This window comes from Chrysemys picta, chromosome 11 (assembly GCF_011386835.1).
Source record: "Chrysemys picta bellii isolate R12L10 chromosome 11, ASM1138683v2, whole genome shotgun sequence".
NCBI lineage: Eukaryota > Metazoa > Chordata > Testudines > Emydidae > Chrysemys > Chrysemys picta.
The window spans coordinates 50,659,566-50,679,400 of NC_088801.1; the positions used below are offsets into that span (position 1 = coordinate 50,659,566).

The 19,835-nt window shown below is 40.1% G+C and overlaps 1 protein-coding gene across 3 annotated transcripts in view; it reads right to left on the reverse strand.

The window, feature by feature from the left end:
• Nucleotides 1-19,632, reverse strand: part of COL5A2 (collagen type V alpha 2 chain) — a 179,995-nt gene extending 160,363 nt beyond the window's left edge. Inside the window, exon 1 of one of the 3 annotated variants that reach the window (XM_065561993.1) lies at nt 19,287-19,632. In XM_065561993.1, coding sequence (XP_065418065.1) covers nt 19,287-19,395 — 109 coding nt within the window. In that variant the 5' untranslated portion in view covers nt 19,396-19,632. The remainder of the gene's footprint in view (nt 1-19,286) is intronic. The other 2 variants (XM_065561994.1, XM_065561992.1) reach the window with 2 other exon arrangements.
• Nucleotides 19,633-19,835: the final 203 nt, after the last annotated feature.

Consider the following 19,835-nt stretch of genomic DNA (forward strand, 5'->3'; position numbering starts at 1 on the left):
TATGCATATGAAGGAGCAAAAGTTCTAGACTTTCAAACCAGCACTGCATTCTGAATTCAAGCCCAACAAATAGAGATCCTTATGGATTTCAAAGGAAACCTCTCAGTGATCAAAGAGGTGGCTCTTTGGTCTAGGCATATGTCTCTCCCACAGGAGCTAGGCCCCAGGTTCAAATCTTAGTTGAGCTGTCCAAGCTAGCGAGATTTCTTGAACTGTAAGAAACAATCATGCATTGCCAGCGAAATCAATTAGATAATTTAGTAGGACTTTTCTTCAAGTTCTACAATTCAATATGACCCTATTTTTTACTGTATACACATATTTTAGGCATTCATGAGCTCTTTGTTTCCCCCACCTCACTTATGAACTAGAGATAATAAAAGTACACCTGCCATTCATTATCTATTGCACATATATAACTTCTCTGGTTTATGCATGTATTTGAGTTCTGATTCTTAATTAGAATATTTGAGTTCTGATTCTTAATTAGAATATATTGTTCTCTGTCATACTGACTCCATTTTAAAACTTCTCTTTTGATAAGGAAATTTTACGCAAGTTCAATTTCAAGATTGTAAGAGACTTCAGTGCAGCAGGCAGTTAATGTGGTGAGCCTGAAGCTCCAAATTATACATTACATGGGATTTTTCCCCCATTTACTAATTCTGAAGAAATGTTTTTGTTTATTTGGCAAATTACAGAATATGCCATGTATTTTTTTTTTTTTTAGATTTGTAATTTACTATCCATTATGGAATAACAGCTATTTATAGCTGGATTATTTGTATACTATCGCTGATGGCTTGGTCTGCATCTTTAAAAACAATGAAAAAAACAACTGGTTGTTTTTTCCATTATTCCAAAGTTAAAAAACCAGCCAGCAAGCTCACAAAATTCCAAGGCCCTCATATTTCCTCTCGATCAATAGAGCTTACTGCTGTGATCTTCCTCCTGACTCCTAACTGCAGGTAGGCTGGGCAGGTACTTAGTCAAGTACATTAAGCATAAAATCTGGTTTATTTTTTATCTTTGAAAAATCCATTAATAAATAAGAAATTACTAAAGCTCATGTCTGATTTCTCCCCTTATTCCTTTTTTTGCCATTTTATGCTTCTGCTCTAATTCTCACCCTCAGCACTTAAAAATCTACTTCCACTTTTCATATTGTACATTTTAGAATACAATGATGAACACAAGAATTCTGCAAATTACAAACAAACAAACTGAGGACTCTGTCCAGCATGGAAGTTAATCTTGCATTTAAATGCTGTGCTGGATCATGGGTTAATGCCTCAGTCTACCTCCTCACAGAAGTCAACTGGAGACTGTTTCACTGGGATTTGGACTGGGTCTTAGATGGCCAAGTAGATCTTTCTGCTGGCTATATGAATTGGGTTCAGATAATCAAACAGATCATTAAATTCGAGAGTAAGACATAAGGTGATGTATGCTGCAATATTCTTGGCAGTCAACAGATAGCACTATTACAAACAATCTCAAGTTCTGTTTGACTGAGTGTATAGGCAGCTGGATGTTGGAAAGTGTTTGTTCTGATGTAGCTCCTCTTGGGAGCTGCGCCTATCATCAGTAAAAGTTGGTTTACTATGGTAACCTCAGACTGAATTATTTCTGAGGTTCAGCTGCTGCCTGCAGGATATACCCACTCCAACATACAAAAGTATTACATTATTATTGTTACTTCTTAATATGTATATTACTATATCACCCAAAGACTTCAATCAGAATCATGGATACACTGTGTTAGGCATTATACAAACTCACACAAAGATGCTATCCCTTACCCCAAGGGCATAAAATCAAACAGTATCAAAACATCACATACAAAACCTACAACATGCAAGTTTATTTAAACTCAATTTTTTTAAACTGCCACACCCACCTTTTCAGTTGAAAGCATGAAAAAGTTGTAACAAGAAAATAGGCTCATCATCACAGTAGTGATTTGAATGTTTTTACAGAGTGACGCTGTAAGTTATGAAATACAGGTTTTAACATTCAGTGTTATCAGAGTATCCATACTAATTTGTTGGCTCTTTTTTCTCCCACATGTCTCCATTTTCCATGTTCTGCGTGCTTTGCCTGTCCCAATGCTTGATGTCTCTTACATCAGTGCTTCACTTCCTTTCTTCCTTTTTTTGCCAACACGTTTCAATATTCTGTGACTTTTGCCAAAACAAGCATTTAAACATCTGGAAATCATCCTCCATCATTTTCACCAGTGAGATGCATTTGTCTTAAAAAGTAATTCCCAGGCAGGCCCCATTAAGACACAGTATTACCTTTAAAAAAAATCTTTCCAAATATTCTCTGGCTATAGAATATTGTAATCCATGGAGAATTCAGGGGCTTTTTCCTTCAGATTAAAACCAAACTTCACTGCACTGGTCTAAGTTGTAACATCCTGCAGAAATATCTCTGATTTCCCCTGAAGAATTTAATGTTGATGACCTGGAAGCCCAAACCAATGGGCACTGATGATGTTAGGAAATTGTAAACTGACAAATTTGGGAGGTGACGTTACTTTACATCTTTTAATATTGCATGTTACATCTTTTTAATATGTGCAACATGAAGTTAAAAGCACAACACTATCACTTTATTTCTATTTCTTTAAAATAAAACATTTTAGCAGGTAAAATATTGTATGGGACTTCAGTGGCAAAAATGTGAGACTATTCTGTACTTAATGCCATAATAAAATACATCGTAGTACTATGATTTTAATACTAGGAATAGAAAAGCCTCAACCATAATGTCTCCAGAAGTGGCTTTCATTGTGCAGCCACCCCCCACTCTCCAACTAATGCAGGTAGTGGTTTAAAGAGGATTTAATCCAATATATTGTAGCCAACAAATCAGAAAACATATGTCTCATGAGATGTGAGGCATATGCATTATGCTTTAATTTCATTACGTGAGAGACTCAGTAGAAATGTTATTTTAAGGCCTCACATTCTTAAAGGGACATTGTCAAGGCTAGTAGGCCCCAAGTAAGACTTAATATATCAGTTTGGTTTGGCTGTTCCTCCATTCAACATGCCTGCTCCATGGCTGTGAGTGCTGCAGGAAAAGACTGAACTTTACACAACTCCTACCCTTGGGATGCCTTGGCTTGTTTATAAGAGGGTCACCTAGTTGAGAAGCATCAACTTATATTTCAGCCTTCCTTTAGAACGCTGATACATTATTCAGTGTGGGAAAGACAATGTAAAGGTTGGAGTTTTTATTACTAAGTGCCACAGAGGAGTCATATTTGGGCATACCCTCCCAATCACACACTGAGGATCCTTGGGAAACACAGGCCCCATCTCATATCCCACAAATCAATAAGAAGTTTTTGACTATTATGCTCTGATGCACCCCAGAACTATCCCAAAACACAAGGAAATCTAAGCAAGAAATGCAAGTAGATGGTCAATCAAAACATGTAATAACCATGAACCAGTTAAGTCAGCAACAGTCGGAACAAAACATAACAGCCCAAATGGCAGGTATGTAGTAGCAGGCCCTGAGTAACTGCACATCCCCAATACTATGTAGATATACACAAAGGAATGGGAACTGGAACATTGCATTCAGGGAGCAGGAACCAGGAAACAAACAGGAACAGGTACAGGAAGCAAAAGCAGGAAGGCTACACATACACACCAGTCATCACATTACCCTTCTATGCTTAGTCATGGCTCCTCTTCCCAGATGGAAGTACAAATCTGCACTGGTACTCAGTCTGGTGAATGCGTGCATGTGTAGGGATAGGATGGATAGGAAGATAATGCTGCAAAATCCATGGCTGGCTAGGACAATATACACATCAATTTCTCTCCATTTCCAGCAGGCCATGTCCCCAACATTTCCACATACTAGGTGGGCAGAAGGGCTTCTGCTGACTCAAGGACAGATGAAAGACTGAGCTCCTCTACCCTATTGTTTTCTGTCCAATTTGAGCATGTTAACTATGTTTGTCTCCACTCTGTGCCATGCAGCAGAGAGCAGGATAGGAGCCATAGTTTTACTCTCTTTTGCTTCCATATTGCAATGCCAACTCAGATCTAATTTTCTGTCCATTAGCATGCGCAAGCATCTTTCAGCATTTCTCTCACATGCTGACACGTGTTTCAGGTTATTTTTCCCCAGCTGGATTATAACAGCTTGCATTTTTCTAAATTGATTCTGATCCTATTATTTTCTGCCCATATTTCGATCATTTACAACAACTCCCTCTTTAGTATCATCTGTGAATTGCATTAACATGCTGTTTCTCTCTTCTTCTAGGTCATTACTGAAGGCTCTCCACAAAATTGGATCTAAGAGAGGTCCCTATGATGTTACACACACTAGACACCTCCCCCAACTAAGTACATGATTGTTAATCTTTAATCCAGTTGCTTAGCCACTTCTCAACCCATGAACAGTGTTCATATCCAAGCCAACAATTTTGAGTCTAAAATTACATGAGACTTTGTCAAATGCTTTATTAACAATCAAATATTATTACTACATCTACCATATTCCCATCAGACACTGGTGTTGTAAAACTGAAGGAGGGGGTGAAGTCTGCAGTGTCTTTCCCCTTTAAAATGACTTCACTATAGTTTATAATCCCATAACACAGTGGTTCTCAAACGAGGGCTGCCGCTTGTTCAGGGAAAGTCCCTGGTGGGCTGGGCCGGTTTGTTTACCTGCTGCGTCTGCATATTCGGCCGATCACGGCTCCCACTGGCCGCGGTTCGCTACTCCAGGCCAATAGGGCTGCAGGAAGCGGCGTGGGCCGAAGGACTTGCTGGCCACCCTTCCTGCAGCCCCCACTGGCCCGGAGTGGCGAACTGCGGCCAGTGGGAGCCGTGATCGGCCGCACCTGCGGACGCGGCAGGTAAACAAACCGACCCGGCCCACCAGGGGCTTTCCCTGAACAAGTGGCAGCCCTAATTTGAGAACCACTGCCATAACACACAAACACTATTACACTCTGTGACTGAAGGTAAGGGTTAGAATCTCTTTCAGGGGATGCAAAAGGGCTGTAATACAATTTATGAGTCTAGCTCTAGGGGTATGTCCACACTGCAATAAAACACCTGCAGCTGGCCTGTGTGAGCTGACTCGGCCTCGTGGGGCTCTGGCTGCAGGGCCAAAAAAATGCAGGGTAGATGTTCAGGCTCAGGCTGGAGCCCAGGCTCTGGGACCCTCCTCCCTCATGTACCCTCAGTTTCTTGGAGAGATCTACAATCATTTCCAAAAACTTGAGTCTCAGATATCCCAGATGAACACATGGTGAAAATTTATAAAAATATAATAAATTATCCTTGTATGTAGAAATTAAGCCTAAAGCTTGGAAGCCTAAAGGCTGAGCCTAGAAAAGCTTCAGCTAGTACAGAACACAGAAGCCACTCTTCTAAGCAACATTAGCCACTATGACTGTATCTCCTCAGTGCTTTGGGCCTCTGCACTGGCTCCCTATTGAACACAGTACTCAATAAAAGGTTTCCATTTTTATATTCAAAGATCTGCATGGGATTGGCCCAAGGTATCCAAGAGATCACCTCTCCTTCCACAAGCATGGCCTCTTACAAGTACAGTACCTCCTCACTTAAAGTCATCCCAGTGAACGTTGTTTCGTTGTTACATTGCTGATCAATTAGAGAACATGCTTGTTTAAAGTTGTACAATGCTCCCTTAGTCGTTTGGCAGCCGCCTGCTTTGTCCACTGCTTGCAGGAAGAGCAGCCCATTGGAGCCAGCTGGTGGGGGCTTGGAACCAGGGTGGACCGGCAGCCCCCCTATCAGCTCCCTGCTCCTCTAAGTTCCCTGTGTGGCAGCCGCCCAGCAGGCTATCAATTGCCGGCAGTTCAGCTGTCCCTCCCCTCACTGCCATGTGCTGCTCCTGCCCTCTGCCTTGGAGCTACTCCAGGGAGCCTCCTGCTTGCTGTGCGGGGTGGGGGTTGATGGGGGAGAGAGGCAGGCTAATGTCAGGGTGTTCCCCTCTCCCCTGCTCCTGCACCCCACTTACCCCATCTCCGGGGGGGGGGGGGAGAGTGAACATGACAGGGCTCGGGACAGAGGGAGCTTCCTGGGAGCAGCTGCTGTCTCAATTTGCTGATCTACTTAACCAAGCAATGTACTTAGAATGGGGTCAGCCTACTTAAAGGGGCAATGCGCATCTCTCTCTCTCACACAGGGTATGTGTCTCTGTCTGCCATGCTGTCTCCCCTCCCTCCATTCATGCTGCCTTGTAGAATGTGAGGCTACATTAACAACAATGGGTTAACCCTGGAGGGCTCAGCCAAAAGCTAGTTCATCATTTAGCAGTAAGGCATTCCCTGGGAAATATCCCACCCTCTTCCACCCTCTGACTTCACCACCTCAACCAACCTTCACAATCATCATCGCTGTGTACAGTATTAAATTGTTTGTTTAAAACTTATACTGTGTGTATTTTGTCTGGTGAAGAAAAATTCCCTGGAACCTAACCCCCCCATTTACATTAATTCTTATGGGGAAACTGGATTCGCTTAACATCATTTCACTTAAAGTCGCATTTTTCAGGAACATAACTACAGCATTAAGCCAGAAGTTACTGTACATTTCACTGGAAATGAGTCAATCAGTAGGTAGAGGCTCGCGGGGAAAAGGGCTTCAGAAACATTCACATCCTCTGATAGGCTACTAGTGAGGCTGCCCGGTCAGTGTTGGACATTTCCTGGATGAGTATCTTTCCATTCAGGAGCCTAATCTTTTAGAAAGTAAGGCTAAATACAAAGGCATAGAAAGAGCATGTAATAAATTAGTGAAAGGAGCACACATGGATTGGTTTTGATTTCACTTTAACAATTCATAATTCAGTGTAAATTCCTTTCCTTAAAATAGCAATGAACATTAAAGACAGGATGTACTGTACCTGACAATCCTTAATTATATATCATAGCCTACAGGAGGTAGTAATGTTTCAGTTCCTTCTTTCAACAACACTTACTATGCCCCAGGATACTGTTAACCAAGCATCTAACATATGAACTGTAACATTTGACAATCTTAACATTCAAAGTAATCAAAGGAAAGAACATCTTAAGATAGCTGTCTAAAAGAGACAGAAATAATTGTCACAGGGTAGCAATCACAGCAGCAGCTAATCTCTATTTCAGCCTTCATTATATTTAAAGATTTGACAGAATGAAGTAGAGAAATTATTTGTGAAAAACTGAACTGGAGATAAATTGTCTTAACTCAGATTGCCTAATAGATTTATGTCTATATTTCTACACTTTAGTTCATTGCCTGACCTACTTAGATATTTAATGCCTGGAGGCATTAAAACTCAGGGTGGAAAGTGAACTGACAAATCAACCAAGCGATCTCTTCCAGAATCTCTTGGAAAGATATTTAATCTGATTAACCAAGGGCAGTCAGTTTGTGTCTACTCAAAATATCTTCTGAAATTCACTGTGATACCACATGTACCCAGCAAAAGGGAAAAGAAGTTCCACTAAAAGGAAGGATCGCTTGATGATTATCTGTTCTGTTCATTCCCTCTGAAACACCTGGCATTGGCCACTGTCGGAAGACAGGATAATGGGCTAGATGGACTTTTGGTCTGTCCCAGTATGGCCGTTCTTATGTTCTTAAGGAAAGTTTTATCTTATGTTTCACTTTTTCCCAGAAGTAAATATTTGGATCTTGGGTCTATTTTACCTGAACTAGACTCCTGGAAGAAATATTCTAATATTCTGAATTATATACAGGAGTATGGATTATAACCAACAGTACTATAGGAATAGTCCTTGTTGAATTGAAAGCCAAGCGCCATGAGATTATCCAGAGAACACAGGCACAGCATGAAAACTAATTCTCACATCCACCTATGTTACTGTAATTCCAAAGAGTAGAAATCAAATACTGTGAGGTTATTTACATTCCATTAAAGGAGACAGGAAGTGTTGTGGAAGTCTCTCTATATAAGATAGAGATAAACTCTGTTAGATGAATTTTTTACCTAAAATATTTTGCTGGTAGCTACAGAAAAACATTGCGTTATTATCCAGCAGGTCTCCTGAAAGTGTGACCAGCATTTCTCCTCGCCAGAGGCCAAGCCTAGTATTTCCATCCCCCAATCTTTACCAGCCAATATAGAACCTTATAGCTGTGCATGAATATGGGTCTCCCACATAAGAGATCAATATACTCTTGCCATACCTCTGGCCCTCTGATAGTCAGTCTTAATCTTCCTGCTTATATAACACATGACCTTTCAGCAGCATGAGCTGATGGGATGATGGAATGCTGAAGTTGTCTCTCACTATAAGAACACCAGCACAGCAGGCAGTGGCAACTTTGTGTTTTAGTTAGAAAAGATCATGATAAGTAACAGCTTGGATATTTGAGCTTAATTTCCGTAAGTGCCAATGGTTTATCAGCATCCAAACCTTCCTGTATTTTATTATTTTCATAACTGCAAATCACCCCATGAAACAAAAATTCCACATGCATAAATTCAATGAAAGGCAGGCTCTCCACACAACTGAAAGCACATGTTAAAGACGTCAGTGAGGTTGAGGGGGTAATGTGGACAGGGGTGAATCTTACTCAAGATGAAACATAATACATTATATCCTGTTTTTAAGAAGCAAGTGGGCATTATTGACCTCAACATGTGCACTCTATCAAATCTGCACACTGCAAGTACAGTTCCATGCTAAATTATAATGGATGGGTAAATGACCCATACAAAATCATTTTCAGTGCAACACTGATATTGGTTTCTACCATGACATATAATTTTGTACAGGAGCAAACAAATAAAGAATGCAGTTCTCTAGCAGAGATATTCTGGAAGTAAAGAGCCATATTAGCATTTCCTGCATTTCTTCTTGACCTAAAGCTTACAGGCCACAGCTGAAACATATTGGCCCAGGGCTAGCAAGTAAAACACATACTCATATTTACATATTTTTCCCCATAGGCTTTTGAGAAGTTATCTATAATGCACTCCTAACATTCCTTGCATTCCTGGTAAGTACAGTGACTGGAGCAATTCAGTTTAGAACACATTACTGGGAAAGGACTAAACTGAAAAGAGCAGGCATTTCTTCCCTTCAGAAACAGAACAAGGAAGGTGTTTTAAAATGAGTACTTTGAATATAATGGTTAAGCTTAGATGTAATTAGAGGACCTCTAATACACATATTAAAGGATCTATTCTCCTTTCCACATGTCTGTGTAATTCCCAATGACATTAATAAGAGTTATGTTGGAAAGAAGAATAGTCTGAATCAATCCATACAAAACAATCCATATTATTAGTTTATTTGTTGAACAATGCATATGAAACAGAGTTCATTTTTACTGTGTCATACTGTTAAATTAATGTTACCTTTTATTAACTTAAAACAGAAGAAGAATACAGTCAAAGAATAATGCACAATAACAGAGTCAAAACAAAAATTGTCCAACAAAACAGTCAAACAATAGATCACAACATGGAACACTCTCAGGACACCCAAGATCTGATAAAGGACAAAGAAAATAAGTGTCCTTTCACCTATTAGAATTGAATATATAAGTTATGCTCATCCTGACTACAGCTTATGCTGATGTAAATTGAGTATAGTGAATCCTGAGTAGAGATAGAGATGAAGCTATTCCTTCATATCTGGACTTTTCAAAGATTCTGAAGTTCTTTTCCAGATTTCAGAACTGAGTTTTTGATTTGGGACCTTCGCTGATGCTGAATTTTTAAATATTCAATGTGGACCCGAACAAACTCCCATCCTAGTCAATGGGCAATCATTCCACTGATTAAACTGGAAATGGCATCAGACCCTAAATGGATTTCAGGTAAGTTCAGACACACCAACGTGATGTCTCTCAGTCTACAGTAAGAGGATTTCTCATGGCAGCATGTTCCTGAAGATCCATTAACAAATTACTGTGAAACCCAGTGTGGGGAGTTAGATTTCCCAGTACTAGTAATTATTTTCCTTGCTATCACTTAAGCTAAATTTTAAAAATTCACTTTGGACTCATTCAAATGTAAGATAGTTCAGTACATCAGAAGATAGTTTTGGATTAAAAGAATCACAGTTGCAATGTTACAAACAGAAGTGATCTGGGTCTTTTGAGTGGTTAATTAAATTTGGAACATCTCCAATTATATTAGTGTAAATTTTGCATCTCTGGCAATTATACAATTAAACTTTTTCCATACTGCATTTACACAACTTATTGGATGTGTTCTCTTCAGTGAATTCTGAAAAGGTAACAAATATTTCCTATTATCTGAAATGCTAAAATACTGAAACATATTTCACTGCAATCTATTTCCGGTAATATTTCAGGCAACCTAAAAAGAGATGCATCCGAAGAAGTGAGGTTTTTACTCACGAAAGCTTATGCCCAAATAAATCTGTTAGTCTTTAAGGTGCCACCAGACTCCTTGTTGTTTTTCTAAAAAGAGATACTAAATTTACTAATGTATTTAGGGACTGATCCTGCAGCCCTTTCCCTCTAGGATTAGTCCCACTGGGATTGTACTATGGTGACTCATCCAATGTCTACTGAAGTCAGTGGAAAGCCACCCATTAGCTTCAGTGGGCTTTGGAACAGGTCATTAGACACTATAGTAATGGGTGCTAATAAAAAAACTCATTAAAATAGATGAGCTAAATGAGATGGACCGAAAGGCCAGACCCCAAATCAGAAGAATCAGGAATAAAATGTTAACAAATCATGGAATTAATTTGCCTTAGTGGATATACCATGGCAAACCAAAACAGACTTATAGCAGGAGTATTTAGCAGAAAGTGTGCCTTCCACAAACAATACTGTTACTCCACGTAGATGTTGTGTCACTGACTTTAAACACTGGCACCTTCTCATTATCAATGGTTGCTCAACAGAAGACTTAATTCTGCAAGTTTCCTTTATCCTAACTAAGGATGCTCCAGTCTCCAAAAGCCTTTCATAATTTCCTGAAGTACGGAAAACACGTGATTCAAATGTTGTTATCTGGGAACTTTTTAACATAACATAACACAACACACAATGCTATAATAATCCTACCACTATCTTGGAGGTAAGGCATGACTGTATATAACTGGAAAATGGTGTCACCTCAGAAGCACCTTTTATTGTTTAAAAGCATGAACTATGTAGCTACATATTCTCCTGAGAGACATTATATGTCACATAAGTGTAAATGGAGTATGTTTTAGTCATTTTATTTCAAGTTGAGGCTGTAGTACCTGATTTCCTCAAAATCTGGAGAATGTATATTTCTGTAAATGGACATTTCTGGGTTCATTTCCCTCTTGTTATATATAGAGTTAATGCATGAATCATTCCAACCTATGTTATACATACAGTTAACATCTACAACAATCAATGTTATATAATGTTTTGGAAGTGTAATTTAACATATCGTTAGATTCTGCCATTAAAATTAGTTAACTTCCAATTATTATTTCCTAAGAAATCACCAGTAAATATGCCCAGTGACTGAAGTTTTAGTATTACTAAAATAAGTAAGACACAGAATTGTGAGATTTCTTCTAAAGCATGTGAAATCATTAATTTCAATGAAAAAGCAAGAGATAGCAAGATGGGACAAAAAGATGGGACGGCACCAACACTCACAACAGAAGTAAGAATATTGTACCAAATGGCATTTCTATTCTAATTTTCTATGTATACAGCTCTGTGCTCTAATCTGCAGTGCCCAGCCTTCCTTCTTATGTAATGGCGTGTATAAATTGTAATTATGGACACTCTAGGACATAAGAAAACGCAAGCTAGGCCAACCACTGGCATTTAAATAAGTTGCATTTTTCACATTGAGAAGATGCTATGCTTTTGGACTTGCACAAGTAAAAACTATTTCCTATGTGTTCTAATGGATATTTTAGACTTTTTAGGTAGCATGAGTTTAACAAAACTCAAGATTTGTATTATTTGATGGTGAGAAGTATGCAGTAGATTCCAATGTTTCTAACTACAAAGTGGTTTTGATTACACTTGAGATTTCATGTTATGAGACTTCTGATATTTCTGAATGTTCTGAAGTTTCAGTCCCCAGTAAGCTTTTGTTACAAACTAAAATTCCAGGTTGGCCTGATTATTTTATTCATTTTTCTCTAAGGGAAACTGTGTTTGCCTTATTTTTGCCCTATATACTTTACTAAATTAAGAATGGATTATTCCTTTGTTTACAAAAGCAATGATTAAACTGGAAATCCCACCTCTCTGCCCCAGTTCAAATGAAAATCCACTGAACCAGCACTTGATGACTTACATTTTCCAAATCAAATTTTCTCAGCAGTTTTTCTATTCTTAGGACCGAGTATACAGAAATGAGCAAGTTCTAAGCTGCAGAGTCACAAAGACAGAAACTTAGCAGAAAACATCTAAACTCATGTACATATAAGGACTGATCACATGTCTGAAGCTGGAATTTGCTCTGTTTTTTATTCCTTGGAACACAGTTCATTGCCTTTCTCTGTATACTGTGAACAGTTACATAAAAGAACTGTCACATTATAATCACTCTTATCTTTCCTCAGAGTCACTAGTCCTTCCCTGCCCCCTCCCTCCCACAAACCCACTATATCTTTTCTCTCACAGAATGCTGTGTGGTCTAGTTGTTTAAACAGAGAAGGGGGAAAACAGAGAGTGCCTAGGTTCTAATCCTGATCATAGGCAAATCATTTAACCTCCTATGGCTCAGTGAACCCAGATGGAAATCTGGATGGACCACACTGAAAAAAGATGCTGCTTCTAAGATGAGTTTTCCTATGTAAATATATAATAAAGTCACTGCTGTTTGGCAGAAGTTTTATTTTTTCAATTTTTATAAAGAAAAGAATGTAAGAGGGGAAAAGTAGGTTCCTGACAAGTTAACATAATGGCCCTTGCAATTTATGTTTATAAACAATATTAATGGACCTGATCCTGCAATCTTATATGAGCAAAGGTTGCAAAATCCATCCTAACTGTGCTAATATTAAAATATATTAACACTTCAGAGAATTAACATTCAACAATAAATGGTGCATGGGAGTGTGAGAGAGAGGGAGAGAGATGAGATGATGATGTGGTTTCTATGGCAATAATCTGTATTTATAAACACTGTGGTAAAAATTCCAGTACTATAAGGCAAAGCACACAATTATTTTTGAATTCCTGAGTAGCTATGATCTTTTACAGGTATTCAGCAGATGTGCATGACTTGTGTGAACCACACTCTCTCTCTTCTAAGCAGATTTCATAACTTTGAACTAAACTGCCTGCTCCCATGGTGGGAGGAAATGTCCAAGAGGTTCCCCTTGGAGAGTTTTTTCTACATGGTTTCACAGATGGAGAAGCAGTACTGCCAGTCACACATGTTCAAAAATCATGAGTCAGATCCCAAAATATCATGAGATTTTTAAAATAAATTTCCAATCTTTATTCAATTTCTGATTTTTCATAGATTCATAGTAGGGCTGGAAGGGATCTTGAGAGGTCAAGTCCAGCCCCATGCATTGAGGCAGGTCCACGTAAACCTGGACCATCCCTGACAGATGTTTGTCCACCTTGTTCTTTAAAATCTCCAGTGGTGGGGATTCCACAACCTCCTTGGAAGCCTATTCCAGAGCTTAACTACCCTTATAGTTACAAAGATTTTCCTAATATCTAACCTAAATCTTCCTTGCTGCAGTTTACACCCATTACCTCTTGCCCTACCTTCAGCAGACATGGAGTACAATTGACCACCATCCTCTTTATAACAGCCCTTGACATATTGAAGACTGGTATCAAGTTCACCCTCAGTCTTCTTTTCTTGAGACTAACTATGACCAGTTATTTTACCTTTCCTGATAGGTCAGGTTTTCAAACCTTTTATCATTTTTGTTGCTCTCTTCTGGACTCTCTCCAATTTTTCCACATACTTCTTAAAGTGTGGCACCCAAAATTGAACACTCCAGCTGAGACTTCACCAGTGCTGTGTACAGCAGGAAAATTACCTCCCGTGTCTTACATATGACACTCCTCTTAGTACACCCCAGAATGATATTAGTCTTTTTTGTAATTGCTTCACATTGTTGACTCATATTCAATTTGTGATCTACTATAATTCCTAGATCCTTTGTCATCAGTACTACTGCCTAGCCAATTGTTCTCCATTTTATATGTGTATTGATTTTTCCTTCCTATGTACAGTACTTTGCGCTTGTCTTTATTGAATTTCATCTTGTTGATTTCAGACTGATTCTCCAATTTCCCAAAGTTGTTTTGAATTCTAATTCTGTCCTCCAAAGTGCTTGCAGCCCCTCCCAGCTGTTGTCATTCGCAAATGTAATAAGCATACTCTCCACTCCATTATCCAAGTTCTTAATGAAAACATTGAATAGTAGTAGACCCAGGACTGATTTCTGTGGGACCGCATTCAATACATCTGCCCAGTTTGACAGTGAGCCATTGATAACTATTCTTTGAGTACAGTCTTTCAACCAGTTTTTCACCCATCTTATAGTAATTTTATCTAAAGTATATTTCCTTAGTTTGCTTATGAGAATGTCATGTGGTAGTGTGTCAGAAGCCTTACTAAAATCAAGGTATACCACATCCACTGCTTCCCCCCATCTACTATGCCAGTAACCCTGCCAAAGAAGGAAATTAGATTGGTTTGGCATAATTTGTTCTTGACAAATCCATAGCCTTTAGGGGTCATATTTTCCAACTCTCTTTTGCCGCCATAAGATCCAGAAATGTCTTTTTTTTTTAAATGGAAGCAGAGATTCGTTTGTAATCAGATGACTCCAGGAGCTGAGGTTTTATGAAAAACACCAGATTAGTTCTGTGAGGCCAGTGAGGAGACAATGTGCATATCTTCCAGCCCTACATCCACCCCACACAGTGCTATTCATTCGTGTCTCCACTCCAGCCAGACTCCATCTCTCTTCCCTCTGTGTAGATCCCAACCTTATTGAGAAGCCTCCATTGAGTCCTAGGGCGGGAGTGACAGTGTCACAAAGGGAAAAGACCTTCTCTGTGGGAGGATCTTGCTTGAGATTTTTTTTAAAGAGTTTTTAAGAGCTTGCTCACTCAGAATAACAAGAAAAAACCAAATGGCCCAATCCTGCTAAAACACCCTTCAGTGGGAGTGGGACTGACCTCACAATATGTGGGATGTTACAGGTGTAAGATATGGGAATGCATGCAGGAGGCAAGGAAATTTTCCACATTTTGGAGTAAATTTAACCAAAAGCTGGTAAGAGAAGCAAACTGAACTACTTGGAGAACATAAGAACACGCAGAAATCCAGGAAATTATTGCCATAGGTAAGCACGACCATATCCAGATGGAGTTTGGAGGAGACTATAAATCTTCCTGCACTGAGGCAATTCCCAGTATCTCAACTCAGATTCAGACAAGCAAGGGTGAAGAAAGTGATGTTCTAGTTTTCATGAAATGACTCTTGTGGTGTATCACTAAGGATGGCTTTTAAGGAAACTGGCAGAGAGATGGTGCACAGGCAAGGAATGGTCTAGGACAATGGTTTTCAAACTTTTTTTCTGGCGACCCAGTTGAAGAAAATTGTTGATGCTCACGACCCAACAGAGTTGGGGATGAGGGGTTTGGGGTGTGGGAGGGACTCAGAGTTGGGGAAGAGGGTGGGGGTGAGGGTTGTGGGGTGGGGCTGGGAATGAGGGGTTCAGGGTGTGGGGGGGCTCTGGGGTGGGGCAGGGAGTTGGGGTGCAGGAGGAGGTCAGGGCTCTGGACTGGGGGTGCAGGCTCTGGGGTGGGGCCAGGGATGAGGGGTTTGGGTGCAGGAAGGGGCTCCAGGTTTGGGGGGGCTCTGGACTGGGACAGGGCATTGGGGTACTGGCTTACCTTGGGCGACTTCCGGTCAGCGTTGCAATGGGGGGTGTTAAGGCAGGCTTCCTGCCTGTCCTGGCACCTCAGACCACGCTGTGCCCCAGAAGCGGCCAGCAGCAGGTCTGGCTCCTAGTCAGAGGCACGCAAACGGCCCCACGCAGCTCTCGCCCACAGGCACTGCCCCCCCACCAGCTCCCATTGGTCGGGAACCAGCCAATGGGAGTGTGGAGCCGGTGCTCGGGGCCGGGGCAGTGTGCGGATCCCCGTGGCCCCCCCATCTAGGAGCCAGACCTACTGCTGACCGCTTCCAGAGCGCAGCGCAGTGTCAGAACAGGTAGGAACTAGCCTGCCTTAGCCAGGTAGCACCGCCGATGGGACTTTTAACAGCCCGGTCAGTGGTGCTGACCAGAGCCGCCACGACCCAGTGTCTTACATTCTGCGACCGCAGTTTGAAAACCAGTGGCCTAGGAGCATGCAATGGTTCTGCCAACAGTTTATCCTATTCTGAGCCCTAAGGCAGGCGGGAGAGGACCTTAACTAATGCCTACTCCCAATGTTCACTACAGGGCCAAGTACTGGAAGGCTATGTATGACCCACAACCCACAATTCCAGCCACCATGTGGGCTCCGTTTGGCCTTCCGGCACTCCTAAACTGGACCAGTACACAGAATTTAGATTGAAGACCAGCATCCTTCTCTCTACCGAGGCATTTATAGCACACTTACCTACATGGTATCAAACTGCACTTCCAAATGACACTTAAAGGAACACTCTCAAGGTGGCTAGTCCCATAATTAGGCCTACCATTATTTTACCATATGTTTGAAATTTTTGTTATTTTTAACATGCATTTACCATACATAACTACTACCAACCAAGTAATCTTGTCATGAGCAACCTTACCAAAACACATCGATAAGCACTGGCATTGGGGAAGAAAGATTCTGTAGGGAAATAGATTTAATTTTAAAGTGATTATAAGCATCACAGAGAATTGTTAAATGATGTCTTTGTTTTTAAAGTCCTTTAGTGCACCTACTTAGTCATCCTTTGAAATCCATTCAGGAATTTTCTACCTGCTTTACTTTCAATCTAGCTGTCCTTCCACACACTCAGGCACCCCGGTCTCATGCTGAGCACCATATACATTCTGTTAGTTATATTAGCAAAGGCTGTGTGTTTTTCCTTATTCCTCCCTGTTGGTAGGAGTTCTATTTATTTATTTTATATTTTTAGTGTGGGAATGCTAAATCAATGCAGAGAGTTCTCCATTTTTTCCAAAAGCAGCAGGACTGGTAGTCATTCTAATCTAAGATTTCCAAAACACCCTCCCTCCCCCCATTTCCCCAAATACATCTGTAATTTGGGAAGTACGGCACACACCTGCTATCATTTGTTCTCTAGCAGTTCAGGGCAGTTTTAGGGGGAGGGAGAAGGGAAGAGGTGGAAGGGGAGCTGTATTGAATCACCTACAGTACATGACACTATGCACTGATCTCAGACCCTTTCAGTAACTTGCATGACAACAAGGTGAGCTAAGGACAAACTAAGCTGTGAATTTTCTTTGCATTTATGGGCCTAAATCAGGCTCTTAATCAGAATTTAATGTCATTTTTCATATACAACTAAACAAGTCCACCAGATTGAGATACAAACAAACTATAGAGATGAATTTCCTTCCCCCCTTCAATACAAACACATTTTCTTTCCAAATAATCGAACAGTTCTTCTTTTTTTACATTGAGCATGGCAGGAGGAGTTTCCTCATGTCATTAAGCTAAACACGAGCCAGTGCATTTCATTTTCTTAAGCAGAAAGAGCAATAACTGAAAATGATGCAAGAGACAAGTTATTTTATAATACCACATTTCACAATCTGGCCTATCAAATGCATGTTACTGTTTATTGAGAGTTCAGTATATATAAAGTGCATTTGAAAAAATTTTGTTACATCAAGGGCTTAACCCACAGCTCCCATAATAGCAATGAGCAAATAAATGGCATGTATTATGCCTGCAGAAATCTCATTTAAAATTTGCCTTTTTTTTTTAAAGTTACAGGAAGGTCATAAATGAAATTAGAAGCTCCGTGTTCTTCATTCAGTAGTCTGATATTCTACATCTAGGTTCTTCCTTTCTAGTTACCATTATATCTGAAAAATGTACAAGATATGTCCCACTTTATGGCAACCATATGAAATATACTCCCAAGACTACACAAAGTGCTCCCTCTATAGGGCTTCTTATACAATGTACAGAATCATAAACTTCTCATTTTCTCCCACAGGACTGCAAACGTTTTCAAAATAATTTCACTGTTTTATTCATTAGGATCTGAATTCCCATCACTTCTGCAGTGCCCTGTATTGCAGATTAGGGGAGAGGATTTAATAACAAAACATAACAAACAGGAAACTGCATGATAGGACGCAATAAAATCATTGTCATTTGCATTGAATTTTAGCCTATTAGTCATTTCTACGTCTTTTCCCATTAACCTCTGCAATGATTTATTATGTGAGAAACCTAGCCTAGGGCACTATACCTACTGGATTAAATATAACTAGTCTTTACACTTTTCAAAAAGACGTTCTACACCAATGCATCTGGATTTGACAATATAGTAGAAAAGGCCACTACAAAGTTTCCTGAGTATCCATCACTTTCTTGCAGTTAAATGATATTAAATATAAAGGAACATAAAGCCTGCCATGCCACATAAGTAAAGTACTGAGTTTGCTTCCTTCAAACATCCTGGAGAAAACTATCACTGTCCAGATAAGCAAGTCAAAAGGGTGGGGAAGTATCATGCAAGAAAAGCCTGGATTCCATCAAATCCTGCCCCTGGGAAGTAAACAGAAAGAAAAGAAAAGAAAAGAAAAGAAAAGAAAAGAAAAGAAAAGAAAAGAAAGAAAGAAGTGTATTTCCCCCAAACAAAGCATTTAATAAAGCAGATGCAGCTCAGTGCAAAAAGACTCCACCCTGCAAGGCTTCAGTGTTTATTTCTCTCAACTCAGCTCAGATTGTTCAGGCTAGTTTCCAACCTCAGAGGCTGCATTTAGTCTCATCCCAAGCACTTTCTTTTGTTGAAACTTTCCAGTCTCCCTAGCCCCACACGGAGTTAATGCCAGGCAACAGGGTTTATTCCTAAATGCTCCACAGAAACATTTTGCATGTAATTGTTCTCCCCCGATCTGCAAAACAATGCACCGAAGGCAAGAGACTTGGGAACCCTGCAAAGCTCCAGCTTTAAAAAACTCAGTTGTCTTCCGATCAGATTCCCAAGGTGCAAACCTCTCAGCCCCCTTCTCCGCATTTAAACCAAAAAGTTTCACAATGACTGTATCCCACAGGCTTTCTAGTGCACTTATTATCCAAACTATGCAATAAACACGCTGCACACAAAGGAAAAAGGAAACTCACCACCCACAAATTCTTCTTGAAATTCTTCTTGTGCTTTTATTGTTATAAATTGCCCTAATAAAGCAGCAAGAATGAAAAAAGTTCTTGTTTGCACCCAGGTTGCCATCATGTCTAAATATTAGACATGTGTATCCTCTTGGGCAGCAAAAAGTGCAAAAACTTAAGCTTATTTTAGCACCATGAAGTCAGCTGTGGGATCTTTTCCTTTCAGCACCAGCTCCAGGACAAAGTCTGCAAGCCCCTTTTTTTCAGCACCAGCTCCGTCACCGTCTGCAAACACTTTTTTGAAGTGATGCAGCTTTAAATAGGAAGAATGCTGCCTCCACTTCTTTTCCTGCCCCTTTTCAGCTTGTTCAGGCTCATAGTCATCCAGTCCCTGCCAAGCAACAGTCTGATTGATGGTAAACAACCGAATCAGAACTAGCTTCACTTTTCCTTGAACTTTCCCTTTTACAAATATATTTTCAGAATCTTTTCCTGCTGCTGTACAGTAAAGATAATGTATCAGAGCAATTTATTAAGAGACCCAAACGTATTTGAACAAAAGGC